This window comes from Centruroides sculpturatus, unplaced genomic scaffold, assembly GCF_000671375.1.
Source record: "Centruroides sculpturatus isolate CEXI.00-Female unplaced genomic scaffold, Cexi_2.0 scaffold976, whole genome shotgun sequence".
Taxonomy (NCBI): domain Eukaryota; kingdom Metazoa; phylum Arthropoda; class Arachnida; order Scorpiones; family Buthidae; genus Centruroides; species Centruroides sculpturatus.
This window is the reverse complement of record NW_019385504.1, coordinates 172,215-195,791: the sequence shown is the minus strand read 5'-3', so window position 1 is coordinate 195,791 and position 23,577 is coordinate 172,215. Positions and strand designations below refer to the sequence as shown.

At 31.9% G+C, this 23,577-nt stretch overlaps 1 protein-coding gene across 1 annotated transcript in view; it reads left to right on the top strand.

The window, feature by feature from the left end:
* The window catches only part of LOC111639622 (extracellular matrix protein FRAS1-like), a 181,214-nt gene that overhangs the window by 136,134 nt on the left and 21,503 nt on the right, over nt 1-23,577 (top strand). Inside the window, exons 13-15 of the mRNA XM_023385519.1 lie at nt 9,852-9,992; nt 19,270-19,548; nt 19,678-19,884. Coding sequence (XP_023241287.1) covers nt 9,852-9,992; nt 19,270-19,548; nt 19,678-19,884 — 627 coding nt within the window. The remainder of the gene's footprint in view (nt 1-9,851; nt 9,993-19,269; nt 19,549-19,677; nt 19,885-23,577) is intronic.

Genomic DNA, 23,577 nt, shown 5'->3' with positions numbered 1-23,577 from the left:
GTTTCGTCGATTTTTTTGCAAAAAATTTGCCTCGGATTTCGTCGGTATGCCACATGATCGTCTGCGTTGCTAATTTTGTGAAAACAAAGAGTGACCCACACGTTTTTCTGCTCAAAGTCATTGTGGCGTTGTTTCTTGCTGTATGGGCATTATTCCGCATGTCTAGCAAAACATTTCCATTGCTTCCCTTTCTTTTAGTTCCATCGTGGGACCAAAGAAAGTTTCCAGAGCCAGCAGCTCTTCGAAGAAGGCCAGGAACACGATTGAGTTGAAGGAAATCATTAAAAAATATGAGAGCGGCATTAAGATTGCTGAAATTGGTCCCTTGTACTGTACTGTATGGGAAGTCGCCATTCACGATAAGTTTCGTTGTGGCGAAAAAGGAAGCAAAATGGAGGCTAATGTAGCAAAAGGCGTAAATGTGCTAACGAAACAGAGACCGCAAACAATTGAAGATGCCGAACAGTTATTATTAATTTCGATCAAACAAAAATAGTTACATGGCGATTCTGTTTCGGAGACCATGTATTAGTTTTTTATACTCATTTTATATTAATTTCTTATTATTTTTAATATTAAACACTACGAAAACCGAGGTATCACTGTATTACATTTACAGAGTAGAATAAGGAATAAACTCAAATAAATGCTATAAAAGATTAGATATATAATAGCCTATGTATACTACTTTACCAGTGAAATATAATATAAAAATAATGATAGAATAAATATAAAGAAAACAATCGAAACGTAATAAGTAAATACATTTTAATAGATACATTTAAAAGTTATTATATTCACAAATTACTAGATGGGCAACTATTTACATGATATTTTTCAACAAAGCAAAATAAACAAAGAACCTGTTTGCATCGTGCACATTTAACAAATCGAAGATTTTGGCAATTACTCTCAACACAATTTAAACTGTCAGTGTTTAAAAAAGAAAAACAAACTTGTTTTACATTTAAGAATTGACACTTTTCATTTATGAGTCCAGAAGCAAACCATGCATGTTTAATCAAATTATTAAATATTGGCACAGATAATTGATGATAAAGAATCGAATGTAATTTTATAATGCCATTTCTAGTTGTCCAAAACAATTTCATCGAAGAATCATTACAGAATAATTGTATAGCATTTAAAATTTCTTTAGCTAAAAGTTTTAATTGCCTATAAAATCCAACATCTAAAGGTTGGCATATAGATGTACACTTTGGTGGAATAATTAATATTTTGCATGAATTTTGATTTGTAGATGTTTGAAATACTGTATTATAAATATTAATATTTGTTTGTCCACTCCACGAGTCAGTTATTAATAGTTTTCTGTTATATTTGGAGATAATACATCTTTTATGTAGTTTGTAATAATTGCTGTAGATAATTTGCCAGATGAGCTAGCTGTAACAGTTACATTTGGGGCATTGAACAGCGATGTTTGAACTCTAGGTCCAAAGGTTCCATGAGCCTCTTGTAATCAAATAAATACATTACCTACAACTTGTTCGTTAGCATTAATTAAATATTGAACGGTATAGGAATGTGTAACTTTATTACTTGGAGAATGTGCAAATCCAATAGTATTTTTTTCTCCTTTATATGAAAGTGTTCTTGGTGAAATTATTTCGTATGATAAACCACACTGATCCGTATTGAATATGAAGTTACGCGAATAAGATGGCAATAAATTTTTTACTGTTGTTTGAAATTGCACAGCTTTTACTAAAATATCCTTTTTATTCACTATTTCTGTTTTATTTATAAGTTTTTTAATCTTTTGTGATAGTAATCTATATTCTTTTTTAAATTTTGCAACCCAAGAATCACTAGCTGTAAACTTAATTGAACTATTCAGTTGAAGAAATTTCTGTAATGCCCATATTTTTAATTGATTTCCTTTAACAATTTTATAGCTGCCATGAGCTTGTCAAACATTTGTTTAGTATGTTCTTTAATGATTTTTAACGTTTCAATTCCATGCTTTTGAGATTTAAATTGTTTTTTCCATTTATATAAATCACTAAAACGTTTTAATTCTGTAGCTCCTTTTCGCTGTAATGTGTGTAATTTCCATTTTGGGTGTTTCTTATGTAATAACTCACCAACCGAATGCCGAAAATCAATCGGGCTATTTTAATGCTAATTACTAAATAAATTACGTAATTAATTTGGCACTAGAGGTAAGCGTTAGGCGCCATCTCTTATTAATATTAATAATTATAAATAAATTAATTAATTTAAATAATTTAGAACCGCTGGGAGAAAAAAATCGGCTCGGAGCGGGACTCGAACCCACAACTCCTGCTTACCGTGCAGATGCGTTGCCAGTTACGCTATCCGGACCTCCGATCCGATCTCCTCTTCCAGCGTATANTTTACCTCTAGTCTGAGAAAGAGTTCACAAAGCTCTAAAAAGTACAAATACCTCTATGCAGATATGCCTAATATGTGTGAGATAGCCGGGGACGTAAACAAAGTTACGCCACTTACGGGCATGCAATCGTGAGATCGGTTCTCTTACTTTTTATAGGAGGGCAGTAAATACGCGAAACTGATCTAGACTGTGAAGTCCAGATCTACGTCAGAACTGACACCAGTTTGTCAATTAAATTCCGTGGACAAACACGCTTGTGAGATCTGATTCAGACACAAATTAAGAGTCATTTCATTTGATAAACAAACAATAGTAAATTTAATAAAACAAAAGAAAATAAAAACTAATACAAAATATCAAATGAAGGAATGATATAACTGCTACAATTAAGATACACATCGAGAGAGAAACGACCCTATTATAACCGATACAAGATCGAGAGAGATTACAATATCATTATAAAACATACAACCTGGTTTAGTTGTCGTTTGTCTTCTCTGCAGGCAAGGGACACTTTGGAGATAAAGTTCATTTACTTCTTTCCATGGGAGATCGATATGTGCACAAAATCAAAGTATAACTTCTAAGTGCTAACTCTTGAGATTATATTCTTATCAGATTTTTATCATCTGAATATTTTGATTTGCAGTCAGTGTCTGCATTATCAATTTCTTTTTCTTGAAGCAGACGTGTTATTTTATTATCTGAAATAGGCCTATCTTTAATCAAATTATTATTTTCCATCTGACAAAATTCTTTGTCATCTCTACTTACATAATTACTTAAAATATCGCTAAATGCATTAAAAAGCAGTTTGGCTACCTGTTTATCAACGTCTTAAATATTAGGCCTACGAACCTTTTCTGTAGGCCAAACATTATCACATAAATGTTTAAATTCTGCTATAATGTTTTGAATATTTACATTTAATTCTCACATTTTTGAAAATTCTAGAATTTATTCTAAATGTAATATCGCCATCTTCCTCCGTGACCCTTTCACTTCTAAAAATTTGCATAATTATGTTAAACTACTATAAAGTAGTACGACATTTGATTTCTAATAACTATGATTAACACTTTTAGTGAATGCTACAAATTTAAAATAGAGTTTGTATAATTTTAATGTAGTTATTAACTAAATTTTATTAAAATTTATTAGAAGACACTCCGACAGTTCCCTTGTAAGTCTGAAAATGGACAAAGTAGAGAGGTTGCAGCCGAAGTTTTCATCTCTAAAACGTGAATGTTGAGTGCTGCCATCTTGTAAGTTTGATAATGGCATTTGGAATGTCTAGCATTATTCTAATGACGTTCCAAATGCCATTGTCAAACTTCTAGGCTTTCAAGATGCATCACTTAACATTTGATGTTTACATTTTAGAGATGAAAACTTAAGCCACAACCTCTCTAATGTTTCCAACTTAGCCAAAGAATTTAACATGCTGAGATCATAATTACCCTAATGTTTTAATTGATTGTATGTCTCCTTCTAAACAATAATAACCTTAATCTTCTTTCCCTTCTACCACTATACTGTATTTATTTAATACAATAAAGATAAAGTTTTAAAAACAACAAAATTTTTATTATTTTATTTTTTTTAGGATGAGAATGGAATTAATTGAATATCAGTTATTTATTATGAGAAAAAGTGTTTCTATATTCGTCATTTTCCGTATTTGTTAGATCCTTAGGAACAGATTAATGACGAATATAGAGGTTTCACTATATTTCAGTTTTAATTTTCATTTTGTCTTATCAAATCACATATCTGTGTTAAGTAAAGACAACTGTTAAAAAATACACAAAAAACTTTATGTTGAGTATGGAAGAGGATACTGAATTATTTGTTAAACAGCCTGATTTTATTTTTCAGTTTCATGTTTGATAAGTTTTGCTGTATACATGCTAATTTACATTGATTTTGCAGAAAATTGAAGGAACTAAAGAATTCTTTTGTTAATGACAGATTTTTGCTATATGCAGGTTTTATATTAGACAGGTTTGATTGTTCTTCTAAGTACAGAAATATGGTAACCAGTGTTTGATTTTAAATTGGAAATGTCATTATTTACTTTTGATGAGGGTTTGGTTTTATTTTTTGATATGGTATCTAAATGATTTTCTTGTTTTTAGTTGAAATATTTATCTTAATTGTGGTGTGACAGTTGCTTGCCATGTATTTTATGTATATATTTTAGTTATAGTTATTATTTGTAGACCTTTCCAAAATGTTCTCTGCCTTTTTCTTTTGTCTTTTCATTTTCTTTGTGTCTTTTGTCTTGCTAGTTTATTGCCCTCTAGTCAATAACTTCTAGTCAATAAAGTAGCATGATAAAAGAAACCCAGTGGGTGTGAAAGGTGAGTTGTACAGAATAGGTGGATGGAGGAGCAGGGGCATTGTTTTTCTTGTGGTTGTACACCATTATATTTTTTACTTTTGTATATAGTGTGAGATCGACCATGGGTATAGGGTTGATCCTATATCTCTTACAGGCTCAGATTAACCGAAATCTGTTCTCGGAGTTTCGGATCGAGAGATCCGATCCTAATCAGGATTTTGACCGGGAGGGCTTTTTAATATTAGAGAGGATATAGACGGCAAGGTCTTTATCCAACGTCAGGATTCGTGACACCAGTTTGTCAATTAAATTCCGCGGACAAACACGCGTGTGAGATCTGATTCCAACACAAATTAAGAGTCATTTCATTTGATAAACAAACCATAGTAAATTTAATAAAACAAAAGAAAATAAAAACTAATACAAAATATCAAATGAAGGAATGATATAACTGCTACAATTAAGATACACATCGAGAGAGAAACGACCCTATTATAACCGATACAAGATCGAGAGAGATTACAATATCATTATAAAACATACAACCTGGTTTAGTTGTCGTTTGTCTTCTCTGCAGGCAAGGGACACTTTGGAGATAAAGTTCATTTACTTCTTTCCATGGGAGATCGATATGTGCACAAAATCAAAGTATAACTTCTAAGTGCTAACTCTGGGATTATTCTATGTGGCTCGTCTAAGGGCGTTGGCCATCAGGAGAAAAATGTATGGAGTCCTGACTCTTCCAGGTCTGTCAATGAACTCCCCGAATTCTGATAAATTTCCGCTATATCTGACGATCGGCGACCAATCATCATGCAAGATTCTTCCGTGGGAACGGACGAAAAGGGGAATATGTGAGGGGTAAACATTTCCCATCAAAGCTATATTTTTCGCAGATAAGGGAAAAACAGATGATGTTCTAACTTCCCTAGAAGGAAGTAGCATCTGTTATCTATCTTTCCCACGTTGGAAAATCGTTAATTTCTCACCAAAACAAAATAATATTTTATAACAAAAATTTAATATTATTCTGAAATTATTAATTTAGACCCAGGGCCTATTCAGATCTCACAATAGCTTTAATATATGTATATATACAGTGGTGATATTCGAAATATCTAACAAAGGGTTCGCTAACAGAAAATTTTTCCTTAATTTTTTTTTGCTCAAATGGTGCATTAGCGCAAAAACTGACCTTAAGATACCCATATGATATGGGTATCTTATTATATAGCCTGACACGTGTTCCGCAGCCATCTTGTATTTTCTCGTGCTTGTGAGATTGTGGGATATCTCTTATGACTGGATCTAGTTTCAAGAACTCTCTTGAGTCGATTGCGATTGAAACAGTCGAAGGAGGTTGCACCAAGGTGAACGGGGTATAAGGCACTAGTTTAGTAGTGTTACAGAGTATAATACGTATATTTTAATATATTTTTGAAAACTTTGAAAATGTTAACAACGGGTTTGGCAGAACCTGTGCGAACCTGCTGAATATCACCACTGTATATATATTTTCCCTTCCTTTCTTCTTTGTTCTTGGTTTTTTTGTATATAACTTCCTAGAAACTTTTCCCAAGAGTAGGTGATGGGTGACCTAGTTTGTGGACAAAAGGAAGGGGTAGCCCAGAGGCAAAAGAAAAGACATTTGTTTCCATTTTTTGCTGGAGCGTCAAAGAGAGAAGACACATCAGAGTGTTCTCCAGGTCGTTTTGGCATCGGCTTGCGAGAGAAAGCAACGAAGACTTAAAACTAGCAATCGAGAGGAACCGAGTTCCTTGATATAAGGACCTCTGCGAGGATATAGGAAAGTTTTGATCAATTTTCACCTACATTGTTCCCCACAATTCAGAAAGATATCGTTCGACCACTGCCACCTTGATCGTCAACTATTGGGTACTCATTCTTGCCTAGCACTATCGATCTACCTGTTCTATTTTCTATCCTTTCTTTCTTTCTTTTTAGTTTAAGTAGTTTGTAAGTTTTTAGATAAGTCTTCTTTGTACCATGCCAGGTATTTTCAGTAGACCTTTTGTCGCGAGGTTTGTGGTAGCAGTTCTGCCTTTAGATCTGAATTTGTTTGTATACAATAACAAACAAGGAGTGTCGGAATCCGAAAGAATTCTGTTAAGTCTAAAATACGGGTGAAATAAAGTACTTTTCTTATGTAATATATGCATATCTCTTTGTTAGATCAAACTCACCATATGTTTACGACCACATTCTCTTGGAGGTGCTTGTATGTACAGAAGGAAAACTTGAGAAGGTCATGGTAACCATAAAGTTTATATGAGACTGGGACTACAAAATCACTAACAGAAAGGAAATCCAGTGATAGGAAGGATTACCCAACACAGAATCATTCCCAGTTTACATTTAGAGAGAGAACATTATCGTCTTCATTTACCATTTTGGGCTTACAGATACCTCTCCCACTTTGACCCTTATAATTTTTCCTGCCTATTCCATACTTCTCTAGCTTTAGGATAGTTTTAAGATAGACTTTTTTAAGATCATGAGTTGATGCATAAAATAGTTGTTGAAATTTTGTAATGGAAATTGTAAAATAAACATGCTATTTTTCATGACATATGTGCTGGATTCATTTACAAACTTACATAAAAGAATTAATTTTCACAGTGGGTTTCTCCTGGAGGCACAACCTGTTACTAATAGTGGTAAAAATGTTTAAAAACAATATATGATTATGTAGAGAATCTAATCTACATTCACGGATTCCCTCCTGCCAATTCATTGTACTGAATTGAAACAGTCAAATATTTTTAAACTTTACTACTACTTTTTCCTTCACTCACTCTCTCTACTGTCCTTCCACCTTTACTCTGACTTTCCTTTTTTCACATTTTCCCTCTCTTCTGTTTGTCCTGTTTTTGAGTTGGAAACATTTTTACATTTTTGAGAGATGACATCATTATGGGTAGAAATAGTGTGCATTGAAGTTGCTTAAATAAAACAGTATAAAATTTTACTATAACTTATTTTTATTACAATTTATTGTGTTTATTCGAATTTTGTATGAAGAAATACATTAGAGGAGCATAGAAAAATTCTAATATACTAAAAGGCATAAATTATATACCTTTTTATTTTCATGAATTTGAAGAACTTATGTATTTTGCACTAAATCAATATTGATAAATAAATTTTGAACAAAGTGGTGACATTCAGAATATCATTAACTCAAAAATATACATATTTTCAAAATAAAGTTTTTTTTTTATTTCTAAACAAAAATGCTGATTGAATTTAATAAACACAAGTCCATTTTGATTAGTTATTTGAAAAATTTGGTTGAAGATGCTTTCTATGAGGTTCTGCAAAGTAGAATCATCTATTTTCTTTAAAGCCAGCATTATAGCATTGAGAAGTTCTTCTCTGTTGTTTCATTGCTAATTATTTTTTGGAAACTTTTTTCACTAGAATATTCCAGAGATTTTTCATGCAGGGTTCCAATGCACCTGAAAAGTCAGGGATTTTCGTTAGTGTTAAAATTAAGTCATGGGAAGTCGGAATTTGTCAAAATGTGAAAATATCAGGAAAAGTCTAGGATTGTGGCCGTCGGCCATGATATGGTATATTCTGTATATTTTATATTGAATTAGTCTTAGAGTTTCTTTGTCTAAATCTTTCTAGAACTTTTTTCGTCTAACTCTTTTGTGCCCTTGGGGGAGGATTACCCTTCCCTGGAAAAGGAGAACAAAGGGAGAGGGAGTGAGGCCCTGAAGCAAAAACGGACAGAAAGGGTAAGAGTCGGAGTTGAGATCTCGAAGAGGTAGGAGGTAACAAAGCGAGTGCTCCTACAAGAAAGAGGTGATCTAAGACGAGAAAGTGCAGAGAGAGGTCATCGAGTGAAGACGACTCAATCCGAAAGAAAAAGACTGTAGATGAAAGGTTTACAAGTAAGAAGTGATCTAAGACTAGAAAGTGCAGAGAGAGATCATCGAGGGAAGACGACTCAGTCCGAAAGAAAAAGACTGTAGACGAAAGGCCTACAAGAAAAAGGTGACCTAAGACAAGAAAGCGCAGAGATAGATCATCGAGGGAAGACAACTTATTCCAAAGTTGTTCTCCACCCAAGGGCTCATCGCAAGAAACCTGGGTATTTCTACTTCTTTCCTTATCTATCCTTATATCCTTTATTCTTTTATTTTTAGTTTTTAGTTAGTGTAAGTTAGTGTAAGTGAGTACGGTCCTCGTCAGATTGTCTCGTGTGTGCAAGATAATTGTTTTTGAGGACCAACATTGAGCGCCTGTATACATATTAAATTCTGGAAGTTGTAAAGTTGGGATCCAATAAAAAGAACCTGTTCGGTGAGAAAAAAGAATACTTTGTGTTAAGATTGTTCTCTTGTACCATTTTGCTCGCAGGATCGTGTACCTCTCATTACAAACACCACAGGATTTTGTTTACTTGGCTGTCTTGTTGATTTTTTTGCTCACAACATGATTGATCAAGTGTAGCTGTCGCAAGCAACAAGAAAAAATATGGTGCAATGCAACTTACAAAAAGGGGTGCAGAATATTATTAGGACCCAAAATTTCTTTCAAACATACACAAAATTTCCCCAAAAATTATTGCACACACAATAAAACCACAAGTTTTGAACCAATTAATAATTCAAATTACATATTTTGAAAAATTTGAATTAAATTATTTTGTATCTATGATATTTATTTCTGTTAGTTTTATTTTTGTTTCAATTTAAAAAAATGTTTGTCTTGTTAAAAATTTGTTCCATTTCTTTGTGTTCTAAATCATTCAGTTCAAAATGTGAAAGTTTGTAAATCTGAGGATAGTTATTAAATATGACCAAAAATATTATTTTTTAAAAGTATTTGCTCCTCTGAAATGTTAAGTACTCAGTACTTTATTTTAGATATTATTTTTTATTTTAATCAAAGCTCATGATAATTATGCACCTGTCAATGAATCATTCTGTTCAGTTTCTTTAATTAGCAGTCTGCTTGCATCTTTACATCATGATGCCAAGATTTGTTTATTTTGAAGTATATGCAATGAATTTTCATATTGAAATAATTATTTTAGTTTTTTGTTGATGTGAAAAATTTATAATTAATTAATTTTAGTACTTTTTGTATTTGCAGAATGTTCAGAGAATTGTTATAGTTGTTTAGATTTTCATCATTGTAGCTACTGTAAAGAAGGATTTTATTTGAAACATAAAATGTGTGTTCAGAGCTGTGGAACTGGTTATTTCGTAGATGAAAAATTACGGAGCTGTGAATGTAAGAAAAATTATAATTATAAATTTTGTTAAATTAGAAATTTTAACATCAGTTCGTTATGAAAATATCAATTATACAGAGGTTGGACAAAATAATGTGAACACCTGTAAAAATAATTATATGTTGCAATATCTTGGCATTTACTGGGGCCCATTGTGCAGGGATCAGGGCACAACATCATGTTAAACTTTTGAAAGATTAACTACATTTCATAGTACAAGCTTTGTTTCAAACTGGAGAAACAGTGTTCTAAGACAATAATGTGGCAAACACATTGCCAAATGTATCCAGTCCTGTTTTGATGAACATCAAGATAAAGTTCAACATTTTTCTTGGACTCCACAATCATTTGATCTGAACATCGTGGATTCATTCAGTGTGGAAAATCTTAGAGGCAAAGGTGTGCAGCAGGTTTCTTCCTCCACAGTTTTGAAACCTGACTCCATTGTTGAAGAATGGGGACACGTTTCCCTAGACAGTATCCATAATCTTTATTTGTCTATTCCATGTCAGTTAAATATTGTACTATAAGTGAAAGGCAGTCCAATCTCTCATTAAAATAACATATTTAGCTTGATGCCACTGGTGTTCAGATTAGTTTGTCCAATCCTATCCTATCTTGTATTGTGAATGAATCTTACTGGTTCAAATTATTCTTTCAATCACTATAACAGTGTATTTCTATTAATAGGACTTATCATACTGGTGTATAAGATTACAGCAACACAGTTACACAGATTAAAATTGTTTTATTCTACAATTACCAGGTAATTGTAAAATTAATACACTGTTATAGTGATTGAAAGAATAATTTGATTAAATTAAGGACATTGATGCATATTAATTGATGCATATTATTAACGAATCTTATTGGTATTTAGTACCAGTGTACTAAATACCAGTATACTAATATTTCAAGTAATCCCACTTAGTTTATACTACCAACCTTCTATATATTAACCATTTAATAAAAATATTAAAATAGAATGGATATAACTATAAGCAAATGTTTCTTCTTCCAATAGTGAGACTAGTGATGTTTATCACATCTTTTTTAATTAGCTGCAATTAACAGAGACTGAGATTANTAGATTATCTTCACTGCCTCAAGAAATAACCCTATTTCCAACAATGAGTACTTTTTATGCTTTTTGACGTGAACAATAAAAAGTGTTACTGTAATAAATGTTCCATTTTGAGTAGAATAGATTTTCTTCTCCTAATAAGCAAAGATGGGTTTGACCTCTGTAGAGTAATTCAAACATATGGTTTTAGCAGATCATTCTATTGTACTGTAGTGATCTGTCACTCAGATTAAATTTTTTTTTTCGTTGTATGTGTTTCACATGCTCCGTTTGTGCCTGGGCACCACTTTTGTAAAAACCCGCGGGACTCTGATTGGTTTGTGACTCGTGACGTCAAAAACGAAGAAGTATAAAGGGAGGTGTTTCACTCTTTGTCTGGTTATTTCGGACTGTGTTGGACACGTGGTATTAGTGAAGTGCGCGAGTGGATAAGCACGTGGTGAAAGAGAAAGGAGAATGGACAGTGTGGAGAGAGAACAGTAATCCAATTCCATCCGGACCTAGAATAAAGACTTCGAAGTGAACCACATATACATTGACCAAAATTTTACAGAAGAGCTCATGTAAGAAAATTTGTTTGTGTTTTTTTTCTCTGTTTTTGTACAATCCCTAAAAAATTAGGTAGTAGATTCGGGAGCCGATATAGACGCGTGTTAACAGTACTGAATATATATTGTCGGTGTATCAATATGCATGTAAGACTCCCGAAGTTTTGAATCATATATTTTAATAAGAACATTAAATAATAAGTGTAAAGTCCTTAAATTGGTTGGTGTTCATTGCCTATTACCCTCCACTGTAAACTGTATACTAAGGTATAGCAGTAAACTTAACAGTACTCAGAAAATAGGGGTTAAAGTTTAAGGACAGCCACTCCTCTAAATAGATGCAATCCCATGCAAACACATGCTAGTTTGAATATTGTACAGTGCATACAACAGTGCCAAAAAATATTTTCTATTTTTTCAAACAATTTTCAACAGAAAAAAAATCGTGGATTTGTTTTAGCTTTTTGTTTAACCACTCTGATATATTGCTTCATACTTAAACAGCAAATACCATCTCTTCCTCATTTTGTTTGATTTGAAAATCATTTCAAATATTAATTTGTTTTTGTAAATAAATTTAATTTTAATCAACTTTATTTAGTAAATTAATTTAAAATATTATTAATTTATAAATTTTAATTGACTATTAAGTTATAACTTCCTAAATTATACTACCTTCACCCTGAAAATCATTAATTAATATGAATTTTTGATAAAAGTGAACTAACTACAGTACCCCTTGTGATTTATATTAATGTAAATTAGTTGTATTAAGAGTTAAAATAGAAATATTTATTCAGAATTATCTTTGGAATATCAGATCACTAAATAAATATTCTAAGTACTAAATGTTTTGGAAATTTTGATAGCCTTTATTCTTGAAATTATATTGTTATATTAATAAAAAAAAAAGAAAAGGAATTCTGGAAAGTTTTTTAAAATTTAATGCTGAATAATAATATCAATGTCAATTTATACTTTTCACCTTGCTCTTTTCCATTTAAAATACCTGATAGAATAATTATTTTTTGTATATATATCTTAACCTGTTCAGATAATTCTGAAGCCACCAGAAATTTTTAATACTTTTATGATATATATATTTTTCCATACTTTATTTTAAATGCTTCAAGTAAGCAATATTGTTATTTTTCAGTCCCAAATGTTAATCAGACAATATGGACTAAATTTATCAAGTTTAGAAGAGCATCCAGAGGTAAAAGTATAATTTTTTAATAATTTTTATTGTTTATATATTGGAGAATCATTAAACTGATTGGTGTTAATTTTGCTGCTTCGTTGGAAATAGTGACTAAATTTTGAATTAAAATATTAATGATCAAAATAATTTCAGATGACAGAGTTTGAAAGAATTATAAAAAGTTTACTCTTTTAACATTAATTAAAAATTAAGTTTTATTTAACAAACATACTTAATAAAAATTAAAGTTTCCATTTTAAAATAGAATTATAACTAGAAAGTAGTCCATGGAAAAGTAGAAAATAGTTTCTCAATTTATTTAAACTTTGAAAAAAAATTTAAATCTCACAAATATCATATTGTTTATTATTTTACCATAAAAAAAACTATTATATTACAATTTATTTGTTGATTAGATGTTGAATCAGCCAAAAATACAATCTCAGATCATTTAGCATTTCATTAATAAAAAAAAAAATATACAAAGTTCCATTTTGCAGAGATAATGCATTGCAAAATTACAGTAAATATGAAAATTGTGAATATAGGAAAGAAGAAATATATTGAAAAAATAAAATTAAGGGATTAAAAAATATATACAGTAATTAGAAAATAAAATGTGTTTTTGTAGAAAGATATTTTGCTTTCACATTTATAATTTGTCTCTACTAAATCAATTTATGAGGAAACTGCAAACAATCGTAGGAACTGATTCTCTTTCTCTGCAAATGAGCCATCCTTTTAATTTTGTCTTTGAGGAACATCAGCTTCTTTAACTTCTTGTTTTTCCATAGATTTATAATGTCTTGTTTAGATTGTATTTTTGATTTATAAAGATGAAGGAAAAACTAACTAAAATCCACTTGTAAAATATAATGCTGACATTCAAAGTGTATATTGNAGTGGCGCCAATGTAGACCAGTTCCCTTTCAAATCTATGGTCTGTTAGGGGGATAGTGTATACCCCTGGTAGTTTATCCTCGTTAGGTTTATCTATTTAAGCTTCTGCGCAATGAAAAAGATAAACCTAACGAGGGTAAACTACCAAGGGTATACGCTATCCCCCTAACAGACCATAGATTTGAAAGGGAACTGGTCTACATTGGCGCCACTAAACATGCTATTGGTGTCCGATGGGCTGAACACAGACGGGACATCCTCCACAACAGGGATTCTACATCGTTATCCGTGTATGCGTCTGACCCGGAGATTTCGGTAAACTTCGACAACGCCAAACTCTTCATTACCACATCGTTTATAGACCACCTCAAGTGGTTGGAACAAATGGAAATTTGCAAAGCATACTACACTTCTGCACTTATTAACTTGAGGGATGAAATTACCCTGTCCCTAGCATGGCAGGCCCTACTCCATAAGGAAGATTCACGTTAATAAATACGTATAGTAGATAGGATATTAAAACATCATACCCACTGATATGCTCTTTTATTTTTATTTTTCGTTAATGTAACACATCCATAAAAACCGTTTTAAGAAAACCGAACATTACGTAACGAATTTTGTTACGGAATACTGGAATGCACGTGATTCACATTTGTTTGAATTTTGACTTTTGAAATGTAGTTCTGAAGAATTTATTTTTCGAATGTCGCATTCAGATGAAGTTCGTTCTACGATTTTTAAAGAAGAATCTTTGCTTGAGAAAGGACCAAGGGAAGGATCCGAAAATGTTTGCATCCAATCTTACTCAAATTTAATACCGGTTAAAGGTTTGATGAGGTATTATTTTATATTAATCCAGTGTTTGAAGATTCTTTAGATATTGGACAATTCCAAAATCTCTGTGCTCCTATGAAACAGTGAGAGTTCAAGTGATCGGTTGTAGTCCGGGCGGACGAGAAGGATTGCTGGACGATGCAGATGTTCGGTGTTAAGCTGCGGCGTCCTAGGTGATCGGCGGTGGCACAACACAATAGATAAAGAACAACTGTAGGCTTAATCCAGCGGAGACTTCTCTTTGACCTTGAAGTTCTGATTTTTATAGTTTTTCCCCCACTATTCTCATTTTGGATTGGTCCCTCATCCCATTCTGCACTTTCCGATTGGTCTCTCCTTTGTCTCCAGGTGCAAGACGAAACCTTTTCGGGTTGTGGGAAAGGTTCGATTTGAGATGTCCATCTGATACCTCTTTGTCGACTCTGCTCGGTGACTGTTTATAGTACAATAACACCTGCACTCATAACTCAGGCTGTTGTTTATACCATTTTTTGACGTCTAAGAATTTAATGATCATTTTCATATATCAAAAATTCCCCTTTTTTTTTGTTCGAAAATTTTTATCTCACCCAACATTTTATAGACTCTTGAGTCAATGATCTACCTATTTATGAGCATTCGTGTTAGAATCTGTTTTCCTCTAAGACCTTGACGGATAGTTTGACACATACTCGAACAGTTCCGAGTCTCATTGTTTATGTCTTGTGTCGTGCAAGAATGTCATGGTTTACTCAAGTTTGAACCTCGTCTGGGAACCCACACAATTGTTTATTTTTTGTGTCTCATCAAATATAGAAGATCAAAAGCAGAATTTTCGGCATATTTTGCTCTTTTATTACCAAAAAATCAAAATGCTGTTCAAGCAAGAAAAAAAAGTGTGATGTGTATGGAGATGATGTGTTGAGGGAAAGACACTGCCAAAACTGGTTTACAAAATTTTGTTCTGGCAATTTCATTATTGAAGATGCACCAAGTTCTGGATGGCCAGTTGAAGCCAACGAAAACAAAATAAAGGTACTGATTTAAGCAAACTGCCGAATAACAACACATGAAATCACTAAGAGATTAAATTTGTCAAATTGAACCGTTTATGATTACTTGAAACAAATTGGTTTCGTTTCAAAGCTCGATATATGTGTTCCACATGCTCTTAAAGAGAGATGCTCTCTTTGGTGAGATTTTAAGGAAATTCTTTTTTACAATTGATTCGAAAGTGTACTGCATTGAGTAAACAAATTGAGTAATATCATCAAACAGAAAAGACGACCAGAATTGATCAATAAAACAGATTTAATGTTTTACCACAATAATGTCAAATTTTGCACAAGTTTGGTAACTCGTCAGAAACTGTTATAATTTAGATGGGACATGCTATCATACCAACTGTATTTGTTGGATCGAGCACACTCGGATTATTACTTGTTCTGGTCTATACAAATTTTTTTAACTGTAAGACATTTACTTGAAATGACAGTGTCAAAAATCACTTGGATCAGTTTTTTGTAAGCAATGATCAAAACTTTTATGAATGTAAAATCATGCTACTACCAGAAACAATGACACAGGTATTTGACCAAAATGGTTGATATATAATTCAATAAAATATTTATTTATTATAAAAATATTGTGTCTATTTCCATGGAAAAAACAAAATTACTTTCCGAACAACCCAATATTTATAAGTATAAAACAAACCTGACTGCTTTAATGTCTAAGGTTGTTTTGCTCTAACCAGCTTTACATTTGCAACATTTGTTATGTTTATGACATCATAACCATATGTCATCAATTCCATCTCATTATTTAAGTTAATACAATATTTACACTGGATAATAGCTATGTGTTATTTAAATCTTCTTATATATGTATCATTTTCTTTAAATAAAATTTCTATATTATTTCTATCTGTATTATAATTATTTTCTTTGCAGTGAATAGTCAATGGAGATTGGTGGTATTTTAACCTTATGACTGCCTCATGTTCTTTTAGTCTATTTGCTAATGGTTTTTTAGTCTTGTCTATATAATGTACTTTATTTTTACAAGTACAGCTCAACTTGTAAAAAATACCTGCCTTATTTAAACTATTTATTTTTGTCAAATTATTAGATTTTAAATTTGCATTAATTTTGTTTTTTAACTTTAGGGCTAAACATTCAACACTGTCATGACTTTGTTTTGAAACATGACTCTGTTCTGAAGTTTCTCTAAAAATAGCCCATGTGTGATGTCATGCTTTCTGTTTTGTTGATATATTTATATATGCATGTATGTGTTTTTTCTCATTAAAATCATGTCTCCATACTTACCAGCTTTAACCAAAATGATATTATTGGTAGATAACCACTTTTTGGATGCTTGGCTAGCAGTCTAAATGGATCAATGGATGAAGGAGTTGTATAGTGTGAAGGCCACTTTCTTCCTCAACGTTTCTGATGGTTTTATTTAAAAAATCAGTACTGTATTATTTGTAATAAATATTTTTACTGATACTGAAAACTCCATTCACTTGAATTCATCTGAGAAATACAATACAATGAACATATTTGTAATGTTGTGTCAGTTAGTTATCCATAGTATAAAGTCGAGCCAAACTACAATGACTATCAAAGCTTTATTAATGGGTATGTTTGTAAAGTTGAATGAGTTAAATGAGAATGATGTCATCGTTATTCTTATTTCATTAAACTTTTCAACCAATTTGTTTATAACTAAATGGCTGTTTCTAAAATCGAAGATATGAATGTTGCTAGTGCAGCCTTATTTGAAATATTTTTCTTGAGATTGCTTCAGGTGGACAGTTATTTCTATCATTTCACCTTTTAATTTACAATTTAAACACTTGAGTACATTTAGAAACATTGATATTGTCAGGCACCATTTTCTTAACGAAGTAAATTAACTCTTTCATTTGTGAATTCGTTAGAGTTTGTAGTATCTTGGATGGTCGAAACGATCTAGACATTTTTATCAGGTAGGAATAATGAGGACTTAACAAAGTGATGACACGAAATTTATGAAATTTATTAAAAAACCAAAAGAACATATGTAAAAAAATATATGTGGAGACGAAGGAAAACGCAAACTTAACCTAATCGGATACAAAGATATTTACAGACGATGTTCCTGTGTTCATAACACGTTCACACATTCAATCTCATGATGGTTCACCCCACTAACAAGGTATATCAACACGTGTTGAAAGAGGTTTCACAAACAAAATAACTATGTCGGTTGGTAAAATATCCACTCTACCACATGGTGCCCCTGTTGTATCGGGCATATGCAGTGTCCTCATGTTGATGAAGATGGATTCTTCCTTCTCGACTTCACTGGTCCACTGCTTGCCTTCCGTGCTATCAGCAAATACCCCTTACTTTCTCTCTTTCACTCGATCAGTCCTTATGAGTCCAGTCTAGGCAAATATCCCAAGGGAAAATGTTTCCGACCAATCACAATACACACTATTTAAAAGCTCCCACCATCTGGGAACTTTACACACGTGACTTTTTCGAATAACCAATTGCAAGCCTCACCCATCAAATGGTGGCACATGACATATGGTGGGGGTTTATTTTTTTTTATACAAAACGGAAATCATTCCCGTTTTACAATTTACAATACAAAACTAATTACGTAACTAATATTAATACACCAATTTGAACACAAGATTACAATAAATACAATTAGTGACCATTCACTACAAGTTTCATTCGAAAAGTCATTATCGAAAAGTCTTAGATTTCTTCATTCTTTTGCAGCAAACTGCATTTCATTTTACCTGTTAGTATTTTTGTTATTAATATTTAGAATGATAAAGATCTTTCTTGGACATGCTGTATATTTATAAATCACTCAAATCTTGGTGCTTCATATACAGGTACCTGTGCAAAAATCCAAATTGTGCACTTCTTTTCACAGCTTGCTTTGCTCTTTCTGTTTGTCAATTCCATTGGTTTCCCCTTTTTTGTCTAATGATCACCTTGTACAAGAGCAAAGTGAACTCAGAAGCACAAAAAAGGCAAAAAGATTTTTTCCTTTCAGTTTCCAAGGCTTTTATCTTCTCTCCCTACTTCCCATACATCACCAATCATCTTCCAATCAGGATGTGGCCATAAAAGAAAGTTCTATTTTACACACACAGGTGCACACTTGACAAGCCAAGACAATTATAGCAACTGGTGATAGTGTCCAACTGAGGCATAAAGACAGTACCAAGTTGATAAAAAATAATATTAAAATAAATGAAATAATAAAATTTAAAAAAATGAACATGAGACAGGAGCACATTATACTCCTGTCTCTTAATAATATGTTTTAACATTACCTAACTTCTGTGTTTAGTTTTTGCCTGCTTCTCCTATATAAAATCTATTAGTATTGTTAGAACTATAACATACTGCTGCTGAAGACTTCATTTATTCTTCTTTATTTTGTTTCGTTTTTCATTAGCTGTAAATTTTAATTTATTAGTTGATGATGGTACTGACTGGAGTTCTACCTGTTTAAACTTTTATTTTTAGCTTTTAAATGATCCTTTAATATATAGGAATCTATAAAATTTATCTTTAACAATATTTTTATTTTTTATTAAATATTTATTTCTTTCATATTCTTTGTGCCATTTTTTAAGATAGCAATTGCTTTATCTTAAAAGATATATATAATTCTTCAAATTTATTTATAATTGAAAATTTTTATTTTAGTGAATGAGAAAGCACCTATTCTACTTGTAAATGATATACTGGTTGGTGAATTTAATAGTTACAGAGTTGTGGAGTCTACTATATTATCTGCAATTGATGATGACACCGATCAAAATTATTTAAATGTAATATTAATAACTGAGCCAACAACTGGAAAATTGATATTACAGTCTAACAATGGAAATAAGACTATATTAAGAACTGGATCTATATTTTTTTATACGGCTATACGTGATAAACAATTACTATTTAAACACACAAAACAAGAACCACTAGCAGGTAAGTTAATATTTTTGAGAATATTTTAGAGATCGTATAATTATATATACTTAATTTTGTGAAAGTTTAAGATAAAACTTAAATATGAAAGTTAAAGTTATTGAATTAATTATTTTTTTAAAAAAATAGGTAATTTTAGTATCGTGATAAATGATCGGCAGTTGAATAGCAACATTGAAGAAATCTCAATTAAGATTGTATCTCCATATCCACCTGTTATTGAGCAAATTGAAATTCCAATTATTGAAAAAGGAAAAGAACAAATAATTTCAAATAGATTCTTAATTATAACAGATGAAGATAATTTAAAGGATATTATAATTAATATTGTTGAAGGTATGTAACTGTATGAAATATTATAATTTTGAAATAAGTAGAATAATGTTTTTGACAAATTTTACTTATATCTATTAATCTAATGGTAAAAATGGAATGTACAATAGAATACATTTGATAATTTGCTTAAACCTACCTTATTATATGTTTCATTTTATTAAAATTACCTTTTTCTTAATACTGGAATGAGTCACAAACACACTGTAAACAACCTTTAAAATCCAGTAACAAAAATTTTTAATAAGAACTATTGGCAAACATTTTCAACTTTCACTAAGGTCTACCAGAGATCTCTAAATTAACAAAATTACAAATTGGAATGTGCAGAACAAATTTTTCAAAATATAAACATCTTAATTACCCAATACAGTATATTTTATAATAAAACTAAATTTAAAAAACACTAGAGAGACTATTATTTTACATGTAGGTATTTTGACAAAATTCAGTGGACTTAAATTTTGATTTTAAACACGTAGAAACGCTGTTTTTTTGCATTAAAATGCTACTTCAAATTGTCAATTTTTAAAAGCTTCTTTCCGGGGAGGGGACTCCCTTCCCGGACCCCACCCCAGCGTTGCGCGTAATATTCGTTTTGGCAAAAAATTTATCTAGCCCATTAGCCCCCATATTGAGATCTGCCGCTGGTCAAGGGTGTCACGATTTTTTATTTTTCAATCAGGGGTGCCACTCAATGAAAAAGGTTGAAAAACACTGAGTGTATCAATTCTCTTAGTTCACAGTGCCAATGTGACCTTCATTGAAGGCAGTCTGAATCAATGTGCTTTGTTGAATGTTGAACGATGTGAGTTGGATCCTCTTTTTTCTGGAGGTTGCAGCTGCACCTTCTGTTCCCTTTGCTTAAGAATCTCAGGAGACTTTTGTTAAAGCTTTCATTTCTGATCAGAAATTGGGTAAGCTGGAAAGATATGTTGAAATGGTTCATTATCCATCACTGTGCAAAACTGGGGATGAACTCATAAGTACTCTGCTCAGTGTGATTTTCATCTCATTGCTTCTGCAGGATTTTTAAGTAAGCCTCCTAATCTGGGTTGCTATCCATGGCAGATGCACCTTTATTAAACAACTCTGAGACCTGGCAGGAGTTTTCCATACCATTAACCTCCAATGGGTCAAAGGCCACACTAATGTGCCAGGAAATGATAGGATGATAGAAGTGACTGTAATGTTACACAGATGAAGGAGGCTTGAGATTGGAGCATTGGAAAATCTAAGTATCCTGGACTGGAGCTTTTGAAGGAAGCTGTTGGTAGCTATGGATCAGTGGATATCATGCATATATTCCTGGATGCAATTATGATAAGCAGACCTATAAATAAGGACGGTGTCCTTAAACTTATTAAATTTGAGGGTGATGATGATAGATTTCATCCATTTTTAGATTTTGAAAGTTTGTAGGCTGAACTTAGTGGTATAGCCTGTAGGAAAAAGGGAAAAGGTAAGAGAGGAGAGTTGAAGGTCTAGTAGGAGACAGAAGTTTAGGGAACTGTCAGTTTTGAGGGTTGGAATGTGCTCAAGGGTAAAGATGGTTTTCCACTTGTAGAATTCCTTGTTTATATCATCTATGCCCTCATTGAGGTGTTCTATTTTTGGAATGACATGTTCTGGTGTGAAAGAAATGGGAAGAGTGAAAGCCAGCCAATATATAATGGCAAGTTGTAGGTGATAAGGAGAAACTAATGTTGTTCCAACAAAATGATGCTTTAAGAATGTTGAGTGTGATTAATGCTTTTCTGAGAACAGAGCAGCAACAAATTTATTTTTTTAAATGTTATTTCGGAGGTGCAAACTCAACAGATTCTGCTAAGTCTATGACTTAAGTGTTGATACTGGAAAACAATTGAAGGTCTAACTGGTAGATGCTGTTTTTGAGACCTATTATCAAGTTAGGGATTGAGTATTTCCTGGTGAATTTTTCAAAGGTAAAAATTTTGTGCATAGTGGATCAGAGAAGCACACTCCGGAGGGAGGCAAACATTGAAAATGGAAGATGGGAAGATGCTTAACCATGCATTAAGAAGTTTATTTTTCCTATGGTACAGCAATGGCAAAGGACAAATTTACAATACTATTTGGCCAGTGAAGCCATGTATAAATTCAACTATACTTAAACTGGCTACACATAAATAAACACTAAACATATTAACCAATATCCAGCTAGAAAAAGCACAAGAAAACACTCTATACATGGAGATTGCCAGAAATATTAACTTTCAATTAGGTTTCAGAAGTATTCCTCAAATTTCACCTTCCTCCACAACACTAAAGATCATCTAGATATGTACTGTGCCTCCAACCTGGTATATACTGAAATGGCTATTTTTGCATAAGTAATGTTTGGATTAAGCTATTAGGATGATACTTGGTGAAAATCATTAGAAGACAACGTTAAATAATTATGTAAAATTTTATTAATGTACTGTAAATAATTCGAGATTTGTAAAAATTTACACTGACGTATAATTCTGTTTCACACTATATATTATCCCCATTACAGATCACAGAGCCAACTGCAACTTAGAATATGTGGGCACTACAAGGGGTAACCTTCAAACACCAGACTTCCAACATGAAAGGGTTTGTCAAAACTGCATTAGCAACATTTGACTCCAACCCCAACATGGATATATATTTTGACTGAGCATGCTTTCTACATAGCATCTCCCACAAGGAACTGATTAGATATTTAAATAATTAGAAATTAGTTCATTTTTTTCTTGCAACTTTGTTATCAACTTTAGAAATGTAGACTTCTACCTCCGTGCATGAAAGTTGTTATACAAAGTTTAGTCTTACAACACTCTTCCCAACCTTTTTTTAACACATGGACAGCTATCACCTATTCCGAGTAACTTTTCTGTTCACTGTTTGTTTTAACAGTTGCATTCAAATTGCAAAGTTCAGTTAACTGACAATGTCTGTTCAACATGGATAAAAAAGTTTGATTTTTTGTTGTTTTTCTTGCAAGATATTGGTTATATGTGTGTTGTTTATTTATGTATATCCAGATTGAGTAGTTAAATATGCTTTATAATGTAAAATTTGAAACTTCAAAATTTTTATATGAATTATCAGTCCTCTGAATTAATTTAGTTTACTTTCAGAGTCATTTTTACCAAATTTACTTTTCCAGTCTTTTTTTCAACCAGTGCTTTATGAATGTCTACTGTAGTCATAACTTCAAAACTTTCCCTTCTATCAACTTAGTAATTTTTACTATTGCATCAATTTTTGTTCTCTGTCAGTTTGACTATACCTCCCAAATGAATTGACTCTAGCTATATATTTTTCTTACATAATTTTAATGTTGATGGTTTTACTTTTTGAGTGATAAAGCTGTTTCTAATACAGTCACTAAGAAATTATTCCAATGTGATTCTTAGGAACACATTTAGTATAATGGAACAAAGTTTAGTATAATGTGTAACTTGAAAAATTTACAAATGATCAAATATAAACAAAAATACTTCTTTACAATTGCATGACTCCATTATTTTAACCAAACAAATGCAAAATATTACCTTGCAATGTGAACAAAAATAGTTTTACAGAAACATTAAAAGTCACAAAATGCCCCACTTCACAGCTAGTTTTTGACGGTCTCAAACAATAAGCTTAAGTTCAATAAGACAAAATCTAATACAAGAAATCCTTGTTAATTTGAACTCTAAT